This window comes from Eublepharis macularius, chromosome 17 (assembly GCF_028583425.1).
Source record: "Eublepharis macularius isolate TG4126 chromosome 17, MPM_Emac_v1.0, whole genome shotgun sequence".
Taxonomy (NCBI): Eukaryota; Metazoa; Chordata; class Lepidosauria; order Squamata; family Eublepharidae; genus Eublepharis; species Eublepharis macularius.
The window spans coordinates 33,637,473-33,650,305 of NC_072806.1; the positions used below are offsets into that span (position 1 = coordinate 33,637,473).

The 12,833-nt window shown below is 47.6% G+C and overlaps 1 protein-coding gene across 1 annotated transcript in view; it reads right to left on the bottom strand.

Moving 5' to 3' along the window:
• Nucleotides 1-12,833, bottom strand: part of TBX2 (T-box transcription factor 2) — a 37,043-nt gene that overhangs the window by 13,722 nt on the left and 10,488 nt on the right. The window contains exons 3-6 of the mRNA XM_055001604.1: nt 12,683-12,829; nt 8,439-8,515; nt 6,808-6,977; nt 2,298-2,923 (exon numbers count right to left, since the gene is read on the bottom strand). Coding sequence (XP_054857579.1) covers nt 2,298-2,923; nt 6,808-6,977; nt 8,439-8,515; nt 12,683-12,829 — 1,020 coding nt within the window. The remainder of the gene's footprint in view (nt 1-2,297; nt 2,924-6,807; nt 6,978-8,438; nt 8,516-12,682; nt 12,830-12,833) is intronic.

Below are 12,833 nucleotides of genomic sequence, written 5' to 3' on the forward strand. Positions count from 1 at the left end.
GCCAAGCTACAAGTGACGCCTGACACAGGTTGGACACTGGTCAGCTTCCCTCAAGTTTTGATGGGAAATGTAGGCATCCTGGTCTTGCAGCTGTAATGGAGAGCCAAGCTGTAAGACCAGGACGCCTACATTTCCCATCAAAACTTGAGGGAAGCTGACAAGTGTCCAACCTGTGTCAGGCGTCACTTGTAGCTTGGCTCTCAGTCTCTCCGTCTTTCCATTTCAGTTCTCTAATTGCCCTGTTTTCATTTCTGTACATCCCATTCAAATCAAACCTTCTTGCCCACTGAGGCCAGAAATCTGAAATGTGGCCGGGGGGGGCACACCAGAAGATGACTGGCTTCTAAGTAAGCAGGCAAAAGGAGAAGGTTTCCCTTCTAAGCCTTCAGTGGGCTTAGAAAAATATAAACTTTACCTAGATGGTCCTGGCTAGCTTCAGAAACTCAGCAGGGTCAGTCTTGGATGACAGACCACCAAAGCGTTTACCAAGGAAGTCTAGGGTTGCTACACCGAGGTAGGCAATGGCAAACCATCTCTCTTTATCACTTGCCTTGGAAACCCTATGAGGTTGCCGCAAATTGGCTGAAACTTGACAGCAAGAAAACTCTCTGCTTAGGATCGCACTTACAGTTGCTTCATTTTTTCTAGTCGCTTTTTCTACCCTGATAGCTGCAAAAACCTAGCCAGCAAAATGTTTATAAAAGTGCAACGACAGGGTAAAGATTCACCTGTGGAATTTTGACATCCCATACAGTTGTTAAAGGCACCTGAGTTGTGCTTGCAAAAAGCAGGCCACAAGAAAACCCAACTGTCTGCCTTGCACAGACATAACTCAGCAAGTCGTATTACCTGTAAAACGTGTATAAGTTTGAGAGACAAGGAGGTACATGTATGTCAGTGGGCCAGCTGATGTGGTCATCATCTTGACATTTTCTTAACTGGTCCACGTTTATCCAGACATTACTAGTCCACCCCAGCTTCAAAAGGTGAAAAAGAAACTCACCTCGAACACTGCCCTAAACCTATTTGGCCACTTGAATATGGGTCAAACACTGGCTCCACATTCATCTACTCAACAAAGGACGGCTTGCCATAGCTAGCAAAAAGAATGCTGCCGGACACAGGCACACAGCTGCAGAACCTGACATGGAATGGAGTCCAGTAGCACCTCTAAGACTAACCAACTTTACTGTAGCATAAGCTTTTGAGAATCACAGTTCTCTTCTTCAGATGCATCTGACGAAGAGAACTGTGGTTCTTGAAAGCTTATGCTACAGTAAAGTTGGTTAGTCTTAAAGGTGCTACTGGACTCTTCTATTTTTGCTACTGCAGACTAACACGGCTAACTCCCCTGGATCTATATTACATGGAATGCGCTGCAAGCTTCAACTCCTGACCTAGAAAAGTAACCCTCTTATAGAATCCTACTTCTGAGCATGTCTCTTCACCAGACTTGCACAAGCGCATGCACAACGTGCTGTTGGAACCTTCCAAGGAAGACATTCAGAAACGGACTTCGACTTGTTGGAGCTTGTGCTATCCGAACAGCTTGCAGACTTGGGAGCCTGCAAGCCAGGAAGTCCAAGGTTCAAAAGTCGCTTCTGCCACGAACTAACAAAGTGGCCTCAGGTGTCTCCAGCCCTAAACCCCCTCGCCTCCATTTGCCTTTTTGAGAAGTAAGCGCTGCCAAGAGCAAAGTTCTTGGAACACTCTAAAGCTCTGTATAAATGCTAAGTTGTTATTGCTATTTGTAAACTCCTTGCAGCAGGGACTTGCCTGTGCCTGGTTAAATTACTCTGTAAAGCCACAGGACCAATGATGGGACCATATGTATATGGGGGGGGGCAGGAACTGGAATGCAAAAGCTGGCTCAAAAAATGTTCTGTTGGGGGGGGGGGTACGGCACCCCCATCCATGACACTCGGGAGAGGGCCAGGGCACTTACACATAAGTAAGCATACCGATGGGTCCAGCCTGTGCCATTGATGAGGGGACAAACCAAATGAGAGCTGTGAGTCCCGTTTCTGGAGTGCCCAACAGTTTATCCAACACGGCTCTTGGCTGTGCAGGGCCCTTGCGCCCAGGAGCGGAGTTTTAAAAACAGTTGGGAGCTCCAGATCTGGAACTCCCAGGACACACATGATTTGGCTCCAAGGAGCACGGCAGAGTCCCCCTCTCCGGCCGTCACACCCACCACAGTCCAGCCAGGCCCCTTCCTACAGTGTGTTCAGCCTGACTGTGAGTACAGGCCCTGCCCTTTTGATCTTCCCAAAGCTTCTTGGACGTCATCCTCTTACCTGAGAAGCCAACATGTGCTGAGAGAGGTGGAAAGGGAAGGGGGTCGCTGTGCCCGCTGCCCCTTGCGTGGCAGCCAAGGCGCCATTCTCCAAGCTCCCTCCGCCTGCCACGGAGGCCAGCAAGTGTCCCATGCCCATAGCCGAGAAGGCCCCTGGAGCCATGGCAAATTGTCCCGGATGGATGAAGAAGGGCTGCCCGGCACTTAACGGGTTGAAGAACTGCTGCCCGTGGAGTCCCGAGAGTGCCAAACTCTGCAGGTGCCCTGCGCTCAGCTGCGGAGGGCTGTCAGTTTGTACCATCAGTGGGGCGAAGGATTCCTTGCCGCCCCCCAAGGGAGAGCAATCGCTGTGGGCCTCCTTCTTGGAGCCTTCCTGCAGGGGCGGCGGCTGCGGCTCTTTCCTCCGGCCCTCCACTTTGTCTTTCTCCAGGCCCAGGGAGCTGAGTAGGGCTCCTTCCCCGATGCCTTCTTTGGGCAAGGAATTCTCGCTGGCTTTGCCCGCGCGACTTCTCTCGTCCCCCAGCAAGCGGGGGCTGCTGCTGCTGCGGGGACTGCAGTTTTCCAGGTCAGGACTGGGTCTCTTTCCTTCAGGGGGTTTGTCCAACTCGTGATCACTGCCTTTGTCTTCTGAAAGGAGAGAGAGGAGGAGGGAAAGTTGGCACTGTCGACTACAGAAAATAATTTCTAGTTGATATAAATAGAACTGCCCTGTCATTTACACATTCCAAATAGGCCTTTTTCTGTTTGCCACCATCTGCAGGGGTGGAGAAAGTGTGCTGGCCAGAAACAGGGCCTTCTCTGTGGTGGGGCCTCAGCACTGAAACTTCCACCTTTTCCAAGGTCCTGCCGGTACCAAGCTGACTTTGTTTAAACTTCTAGGTTTTTAATTGCTAGGGTTTTTTTAGTTGACCTGTTTATTTGGGGAGAGGGAAGTATCATCTTTACTTGTTTTGTCTTTTAGATTTATTTTATTTTTAATAATCTGTTTTTTTTAAAAAAAAAGACTGCTTTGTTGACTGTATCTAATGGTTTTGATACGGTTTTCATTTTATACTGGAAGCTATCTTGAGTGCCTTCTAGATACATTCTAAGGAGTTAACATGTTTTCAAAAATAAATAAATGTTCCTATTACCAAATCTTCAATAGGAGGAGTGCCTCTCTCTTCCTTTCCCTGCAATATTTTCATTTAGAATATTTATATACCTGTCTTTATCCTGAGCAGCTCAGGACTCAAGGTGAAATATAAGACCACTTATAATTTAACAAACAACCCCCCAGTTCTCACTTTTTGAAGCAAAGGTTGCTGTTAATATTTCCATATTAAAATGTGTTTGCATTTTCCCTTTCCATTTCCACACACCCAAAACAGCCTTGGGGGGGAGCGAAACCTGCAGCCCCAACCATTAAAATTTGTCCTTGTCAATTAATTTAAAATGAACCTCATTGTTAATCATTAAAGCGCAGTGCGTGGTGTATAAATAAATCATCAACTAAAGCAGTAAAAACTAAAACAGGAGTACTGCAACATCTAAAAGACTGATGTTTATCTTCCACGGGCTACAGCCCACTTTGTCAGATTCATGAGAAGGACCCTCAGTTGTCAGGTATGTGTATCCATAGGATGGAAAATCAGTGCAGTAAACAGCAGGTTCTAAAGGCCATGAAATGCAGAATATTCCGAGTCTGACATTATTATATAAAATTTAAGTATAGGGGCGAGAAAGTACAGCAAGCTTTTTATCAGCAGAAACTGGAGATAATACAATCTCCCCAGTTTTGCTAAGCTGTAGGGCCTAAAGAATCCCTACTTTTGCTTTGTTCAGCCTTAGGAAGTGCATTTATTAGGACCAAACTAATAAAACATAAAAGGGAGCAACCTTTTGAATTTTCCAGGGCTCTTCTTTAAGCTAGATGTTACCCAAAACAAACAAACCAAAAACGGATTCCAGGACATGATATAAAGTCCTGATGTAATCAGTACTATGCTTAGACGTTAGATGCAAAACACCCAGCTTTTTGATGAGCAGGAGTCCACTAAAAAGTTGCACTCTACAGAAAACACAAACAGCAAATGGCCCTTCACATCTCCCTGCCTAACACCTCTTTTCAGAAGTGAGCTAAAAAATACAGGCAACATTCTCATTAACCAGGGGCAGTGGGTTTAGGCTAGAAGAGATAGTTGGTAGTCTTCAAGGTGGCACAGCACACTTGGCTCTGATTCTCCTAAAACAAGTTGACTGGTCTGTTAATACAAGCTGGCAAGGGAGGAAAAGAAGAAATAGGCCAGATATTAACATCGAGTTTTGTGGTGTGAGAGAAGACTGCAAAAAAACAGGCACCAGAGGGCAGTAGAGAGCAGGGTCACATACCCTTCTGCTGGCAGCTAGAGGGAAACGCGTATTTTCTTCACTCTCACGTGTGGGTTTAATGAAACTGGATGTATTGCACCTTCGAGCTTAGTCCCTCCTCCTCCTCATCCGATGTAAATAAAGAAGGGGGGGAGTTGATTTAAAAATTCATAATTTTGTAGTGTCTAAAACCGACATAAAAGTGTAAATCAGTTGGGAGAGGGTCGATCTGTTTTGATTGACATGCTTGTAATAGACAATGGGGAGAAAAATGTTTTTTTTTTAAAGGCTCGCAGCTGCTACTACAGGGGGAGGGGGGGAGGAAATTTGCTAATAAAAGCAAAAGATACAGTCAGCCTCCAGAACGCATGCGAAGTCCGCTCCTGCCAGAAGAGCCTGCTTGGACCTTAAAGCTTCGCAAACGTATTCGTAGAAGCGGCTTCGGTGAGCCAGAATCTGGCAGGTAGATTGCATTACATATTTTCGAAACAGCCCCCATCTTCTGAATATTTATCCTAAGCAAATCTCCTCCACCGAGCCTCCCAAATAAAGTCAAGTAATTTACGGCCGGTGCCTAAATAAGATGCATTGTTTTTCCAAACGAACTTTCTTCCAAGTATGTATGTAAAATACTGGAGCCTTTTCTTGGGAGTAAGCCCCAGTGGAAACAGCAGTATTTACTTCCGAGTTGCCATGCATTGAGCAGGATTGTACACAAGCTCGTGATTTCCCCTAACCATGTCTATAACATCGCGGGATCGTCAAATCTTCGTCTGCATTATATAGATTTTAATACTAGACATCTGATCTTCAGCGATCTCCTCGAGATCAATTACGGCTGTGTTGGCATAGCAAAACAAACTCGATTGGGCGTTATTTAAAAGTTAGGCAGGTTAGATCTTCAGTTCACCAAGTGTCTGAAGAAAGGAGCTCGCGTGACTGTGCGAAGCCAACACTCTGAAAACCTGGTTGGGGTCGCTGGACTGAAATCCTGCAGTTCACGAAGATGTACGATTTTGTTTTTTACTTCGAAATAAAATCCTTTTAGCTACCCAAAATGAGTGTGATAAAGGTCATCTAATCTTCAGAGATCCATTCTGGCTGGATTGCCATAGCAAAGCGGTAGGAGAGGACACTGAAGTCCCCGGTTCGAATCCCTCCTTGGTTCTGGCCCAGTGAGGTGGCTTTATTCAGATTTCTCCAGTTCGTCAGACTCGGGTTTGGGGGTTAGAATTTCCGACGCTTTTAACAGGGTTTTTGTAATGATTTGTGGCATCCTTTTTAGACGGATCTCAATGAAAAGGTCAACTGTGTTTATCAATAGTTTTTTGAAAAGTAAAATACAGCGAAAGCTCCACTCTCAGGGACTTGCAAGGCAGCCCTGAGCAAATCCTACAGAAATCTATTCAGTGTTCTTAGGACGGCACACTTCCTTGAGAATCAGCCCCCTGGAACGGAGCGGACTTTACTTCCCCGTGGAGGTACAAAACAGATCCTAGGCCCCGTCATACCCAGTAAACATGAACAGGATCGCAGCCTTCGGAATAGAGCTACGAAAGAGAGTCTTACTTCCGAGTAAACATGCAAAACAATATGACACAGCCACCCCTAAGAGTGTTTCCTCGGAAATTAGTAAAAAGTTCAGTAGCACCTTTCAGACTAACCAGCTTTATTGTAGCATAAGCTTTCGAGAACCACAGCTCTCTTCGTCAGATGCAACTTTATTGTAGCATGAGCTTTCGAGAGCCACAGCTCTCTTCGTCAGATGCAACTTTATTGTAGCATAAGCTTTCGAGAACCACAGCTCTCTTCGTCAGATGCAACTTTATTGTAGCATGAGCTTTCGAGAGCCACAGCTCTCTTCGTCAGATGCAACTTTATTGTAGCATAAGCTTTCGAGAACCACAGCGCTCTTTGTCAGATGCAACCTGACGGTTAGTCTTAAAGGTGCTACTGGACTCTACTATTTTGCAACTACAGACTAACACGGCTGACTCCTCCGAATCTATTTCCCCGGAAAGAAGAACCGTGCAGGGCAAGAGGGCTTATCTCCTCCCTATAAGTGCAACTCTCAGAACACTTTCCTGGGAGAAAGCCCCATCGAGTAGACCTGCCCCCAGGAAGCGTTTGATACCACCTCCCGGAACTACGGGGTCGCTTACCTCTGCTGTTGCGCTGGAGCCTCAGGGGACTGGGCGCCGTGCTCAGCGGGGAATGGAGCGGGTCCCGCACCGGGGCCGGTTCGCAGGAAGACGCGTCCGATTCGCCTCCGTCTCGGTCCGGCTTGCACTGGTCCTCGTACATCCGCAGGGAGGGGAGCGAGAGCTGCTTTCTTTTGGATGAAGCGCAGCGCAGGAGGGGAAAGAAGGGCGGAAAGGCAGGCGGTCAGCGAGTGGCTCGGCCGGCCGTGTCAGTTTCAAAGGACGAGCCGCCCGGCGCTCCCTTTCCTGGCCGAGGCCCTGGAGGGAGCGCGGCCGGGCTAGGATCGGGAGCTCCCGGGATTGCCTTGGGGTGCGCGGGTTTAGGGGTTGCCAACAGGCCTGGAGGAAAACGTCCTTCCGCTGAAATACAAGCTTAAGGTGTGGAAAGGGGCAGCTGAAGCTATTTTAGGGCAGGGAGGCAAGCAGCAGCCCATTTGAGCCTACCTAAACGGACATTTATTTTCTCCTGGCAGTTGGCAACCCCGCTAGGACAGAAGTTCTTTTGCTACCCCTCACAATATTGTTCTCAACTTTTATGAAAATAAGACTTCCCATGCTCTGGTGAGAGAGATATCTCGAGGATGAGGCATGAATAGAATGGATGTACTTGGGGGCGGGGGGGGGACGACGACAGGACTTTTAATTAAACAAAGAAGTCTATAAAGCTAGAAAGATTTAAGAAGCAATGTGAAGGAATTTAGGCCACGATTCTAAGTCCTGTGGAAAACTGCTTGAAGGTTTTGGTCTATACACGGAGAAAAACTGGGTAGCAGAACCGATTGTAGGTAGCGCTGCAAATATTTTTAATGCCCGTAAGTAGGCATCTGTTCCGTTAGAAGAAAGATTATACTATTCCCTGCTCTGCTAGTTTTCTAGGGGCAGGGAGTTTAGCACAGGGGGCCTCACTATACACCTGAGCATTCTCAAAGTGGCCATTTCGGCTGAGGCGATCAAACGGTGCCACTTAAGATGTGGATTCCCCGTAATAGAATGCATTAAAAATGTATTTAAAATGTCCTTGTAAGCAGAAAACTAAAGGGACAGCAAAAAGTGAAACAGGAAACCCTAGACTAGTTGTGGCTAGAGTAGGTGTAGGAGGATTCTGTCATGTAGCCCCCAGCCCAGCCCCTACAATGTAGACAAAGCGTGATCGACTATCTAACAACAACAACAACAGATTTATATACCACCCTTCAGGACAACATAACGCCCACTCAGAGTGGTTTACAAAGTATGCCATTATTATCCCCACAACAAACACCCTGTGAGGTGGGAGGGGCTGAGAGAGCTCTGAGAGAGCTGTGACTGACCCAAGGTCACCCAACTGGCCTCAAGTGGAGGAGTGGGGAATCAAACCCGGCTCTCCAGATAAGAGTCCCGCTGCTCTTAACCACTACTCCGAACTGGCTCTAGGCGAAAACAGAGGCCCTTAGAAGCTGAAAATTGGACTTGAAGGTTGAGAGCAAGTTCCATTGAATCTCGTGGGTCTACTTTGGAGTAAACATGCAAAATGACTAAGACACGACCCTTGCAAGTGTTTCAAAGACCACGAAGGAGGGGAAAGATATACACCTGAGAAAACATAATGGTACCTTTTTTCTCGTCTGCCATTTCCGGTATCTCGAAATCCTTTTGCAAAAGGGTTGTTATCAATCTTCAGCTGCGTGATCTGAAAGTTAAGAGCAAAACGGAGCACGATTGAATTTTAAAAGGCCACTTGGTTGACAGTGGATCCTCACACACACCCCCCTTAGCCTATTATGAACGATCCTCCTTTCGGGCAGGGTGCGCGGCGCTGGACAGTTTCTAACCGGCACGTTTTCATTTCCCTGCTTTTGCGGCAGCCGGCTTGAAACTGGGCCCTGTAAAAACGGGCCGGATACTGGCGATTTAAACAATCATATGGACTAAAACGGACGCGACTGAAAAACTCCCCCTGGAGGGCTTGATTCGTGCCAGAGCAGACCGGCTCCAACGCATGTTTACTCGAAAGGAAATCCTACTGAATTAAGGGGGCTTACTCGCGAAGAAGTGTGCAGAGAATGGAAGCCCAAGCGCCTGTAAAGTGCTTGTGAAAAGAGAATCTCCTCCAGCAGCAGTTATCTAAGTTGGATCCATACAAGTTGCGGGGGGGGGGGGGGTCTTCCAAGCTGGTCTAAGCCCCAGAAACTCTTTCTCCAAAAACCGCAGAAGGCTGATTAGTTCTCAGGGACAGGCAAAGTACCCCCCCACACACACACACACACGCCTGGAGGGGAAAGATGTGGGTCTTCCTTTGAGTCCGTTTTTGGTTGCGATCTGCAAAGCAAATCTGCCCCCTCCCCCCAGCCTTTTAAACCGGATTCGGAAAACACACCGAATCCCCTCCGGTTTAACACACCGCAGGCTTTATTAAAAATGATGGTGAGGTTTCGCTTGAATTATTCATAGAGGTTTAATGATCGGAAGTTCTTACTCCCAGTTCCCCTGTTTTTTTTTTCTTTCACGGCCCCCAAGAGAAAAGGTGGCAGAAGAAAGGTGGGGTGTGTTGTGTACAGAGCCCGGCCGGAAGGCGGCTTCCTTCTTTCCCCCAGCCCAACTTTTATAGCTTTGGCCACCGGAGAGTTCTCAATTATTTATCCACCTGTGATATGTCCTAGAGATACCGCCTCGGAAACAAACGGATGCTCGGATTTCTTTTTCCCCTCTTCCACTATTTTATATATTAAGTACCAAAAAAAAGGTCTCCAAATAATTATTTAATGGGAGGAAAAAGTAATCCTGCGGGGTGCATGGCTTGCCAGAAAGGACCAAAGCCGCCTCTTTATTCCCAGCATAGGCTGGGATTCGGACACAGACTGCCACTGAACATGGAGGCTCCATCGAGCCACCCCATCTTCTAGCCGCCGCTGGACTCGCAATGGATCCTCGCCTCCTTTTAAATCCACCTGAGCCAAATCACGGTGTCTTGGGAGCCAGAGGTCCACGATTATTGCCTGGGGGAAAAGGCCTCGCCAGTTACTTTCTCCTCGCCAGGCCTCGCTTTACAAATCGCTGTCCTGCCCTGCTCCCTCTCCCGCCGTCCTTTTTCTAAGGTAACCCTTTTCTTCAGCCTCCGGATCCTTTGAGGCCCGTTTTTGCACCTTCCTCTTCTTCAGCAGCGGCTCAAAGCACAGCCCATCCTTGCAAAGATTTTACGCTGGCAAACGCACCTTCCCTTTCCCGGCCTCGAACCAGAGCTGGAGAGAAGAACATTTTTTGCAAGCCAGACTAAGGTTTAAAACGCGGAGTGTGTGTGTGTGGGGGGGAATCCTAGACCCCCTCACCCTCTCTAAGTGCAGCCGGATCCTAATTAGGTCCCCTCGGAAGTAAGTCCCGCTGATTGCAATAGGACTTACTCACAGCTAAGTGGGCCGTAGGGACACGGCTCAATAGTCATGCTGTCACTGGCTTTCACATGTTTAACGATTACGCAACTTTCACAAGTGAGGTGACTACTTATAATAGATATGATATGATATGATATGATATGATATGATATGATATGATATGATATGATATGATATGATATGATATGATATGATATGATATGATATGATATGATATGATATGATATGATATATATAATCCAGAGGAGTTAGCCATATTAGTCTGTAGTTGCGAAATAGTAGAGTCCAGTAGCACCTTTAAGACATGCATCTGACGAAGAGATCTGTAGTTCTCAAAAACTTATACTACAATAAAGTTGGTTAGTCTTAAAGGTTCTACTGGACTATTATATTATATTATATTATATTATATTATATTATATTATATTATATTATATTATATTATATTATATTATATTATATTATATTATGATAGATGATAGATAGATAATTTTAATCCCCGACAATCAAATTCACTCGTGCATAGAGCAAGCGAGACCATAATTGCAATTCGTGGCTCCCATTGAGCTCGGGAGGATCAACTTTCGAGTAATCGCTCATGGAACTGGGGCTGCCCTTTCCACAGGTGTGCCTGCGGTGATATGATATAAGATTGCATAGAACCAGGGTTCAAATGCAGGGTTCATAAATCGGGTGAAGGGTCACTGAAGCCTCCTCTCGGTAATAATATTGGGAAGTCCATGTCATCATTTTGGATTAATACAAAATTACGGAAATCCCTGGGAGAGGATAGATCAGTCCACAGCGTGGAGCTGCGGAGAACGTCCAGCCCCAGAGGCAGTCTACCCCGGGTGCCCGCAGCTTGGCCGGCCAAGACCTGCGAGAGCGCGCCCACCCAGCCACCCGGCTGCTGCCTCTCGCTCTAATTGACAGCTCGGCCAGAACAACTTGGCGGGCTTGTTTGCCTCGTAAAGTTTATGGCAGAGTTCATAAGCGATTAAAGATTACTCAAAGGCGGGCCCCACAGACCGGAGCCACCCCGGGCGAAAGAACAGGCCGGCTTGTCCGGCGGCGCGAGCTAGGAGCGGGAGAGCTCTCTGGGCCCGGGACTGAGAAACTGCAGAGCCCCCTCCCCCCACAAGCACACAGAAACCAGTTAAGCGGAAGCCCTGGGGCTGAGGGAGGGAGCTTTGACTATGCCCTGGAAATCTTGGTGGTCTCCAAGGTGTCACTGGACTCGAACCGGCTGTTCTACTGCAGACCCGCCTGAAACTGTCTCCCAGGGCTGTCTTCCTAGCTGCTTAAATCCGGTTCAATCCGATTTCCAGCCCAGTTAAAAGAAACTCCTTGGGGTTCCGGCCCTGGAAAATGCGCGATCCGCAACCCAATTAAGCTGCGATGTTTTCGATTTCAGGTTGCACTATTCCGGGACCAAGCCGCACAGGGACTTACTTCCGAGTAAAAGTGCAGGGGGCACGAGCCTCACCCGTCTCTTTACTCACAAGTAAGCCACACTTCACTAGTTTCGGATATAAGTGTGTCGGTTTACTGCGGGATCCTTCCGGAATGGTTTTCCTTGAGGAGGGGGAATACATTATTTTGCGGGAGCCGCGGCGCTGACGAGGTCCCTGGCTAACAGCAGCTAATTTCATTGCCGCGACTCTTGGCTCGGTTCCTCCCAAATCTGAGGTCAAACACATCCACAATTTTATTCCGATTTTTATCTCTCGCCCACCCCCAACTAACCATTTGGCAAAAGACGGAGGGCCCGAAAATAGGATCCAGCACTTCAAACGGACACATGAAATAAAGATTTGTGAGTCTTTCAGGGGCCAGGAATAAATTGTGGCAAATTGTTTGGGCTGTAGAAAAGGGAGGACCTTCGAAGATGCTCCCAAATGGTAGAAATTTGCTCTTTTTTCCTTCCCTTGCCAAATGTTGAGGATATTATTGATATGGACAGCGCCGTCAAGTCACAGGTGACTTATGACGACCCCTGCTGGGGTTTTCGGGGCAAGAGACTAACAGAGGCGGTTTACCATCGCCTGCCTCTGCACAGCCACTCTGGGCTTCTTTGCGGGTCTCCCACCCAATTACTAGCCAAGGCCACCCGCTGCTGTGCTTCTGAGATCTGTCCAAATCCCGCTTGCCCGGGCTAGCCAAAATATTATTGGGGCTGTTAAAATGAATCATTACCGAACTGTGAAAAATGCGGGGGATGAAGTATTATTTTACAAACATCTCCTTGGGTTATTTGGCTTTTCAAAGAAGACAAAACAAGGCCGTGGCTGTTATCAATGGCTATGAACCGTGATAGCAAAGTGGAACCTTCATGGACAAGAGGAGTCTATCTCAGGATGCCAGATCTTGGGGGCGCTGTGTGGGCTGTCGGGTGTTGGGAACCAGGGCTCAACCAGGCGGGTGTTGTGTAGCTTCAAGAGAAGGCGAGGCCAAGCCCCGAGTCTTACCTTGTCGTTTTGATAAGCAGTCACGGCTATGAAATCGGTCTCGGGAAAGACGTAAGTCCGAAAGGTGCTGTAGGGTAGCTTGAGAATGTCATTGGCCCGGACTATGTGGAATCGCGGCTGGTATTTGTGCATCGAATTCAGGATGGTCTGT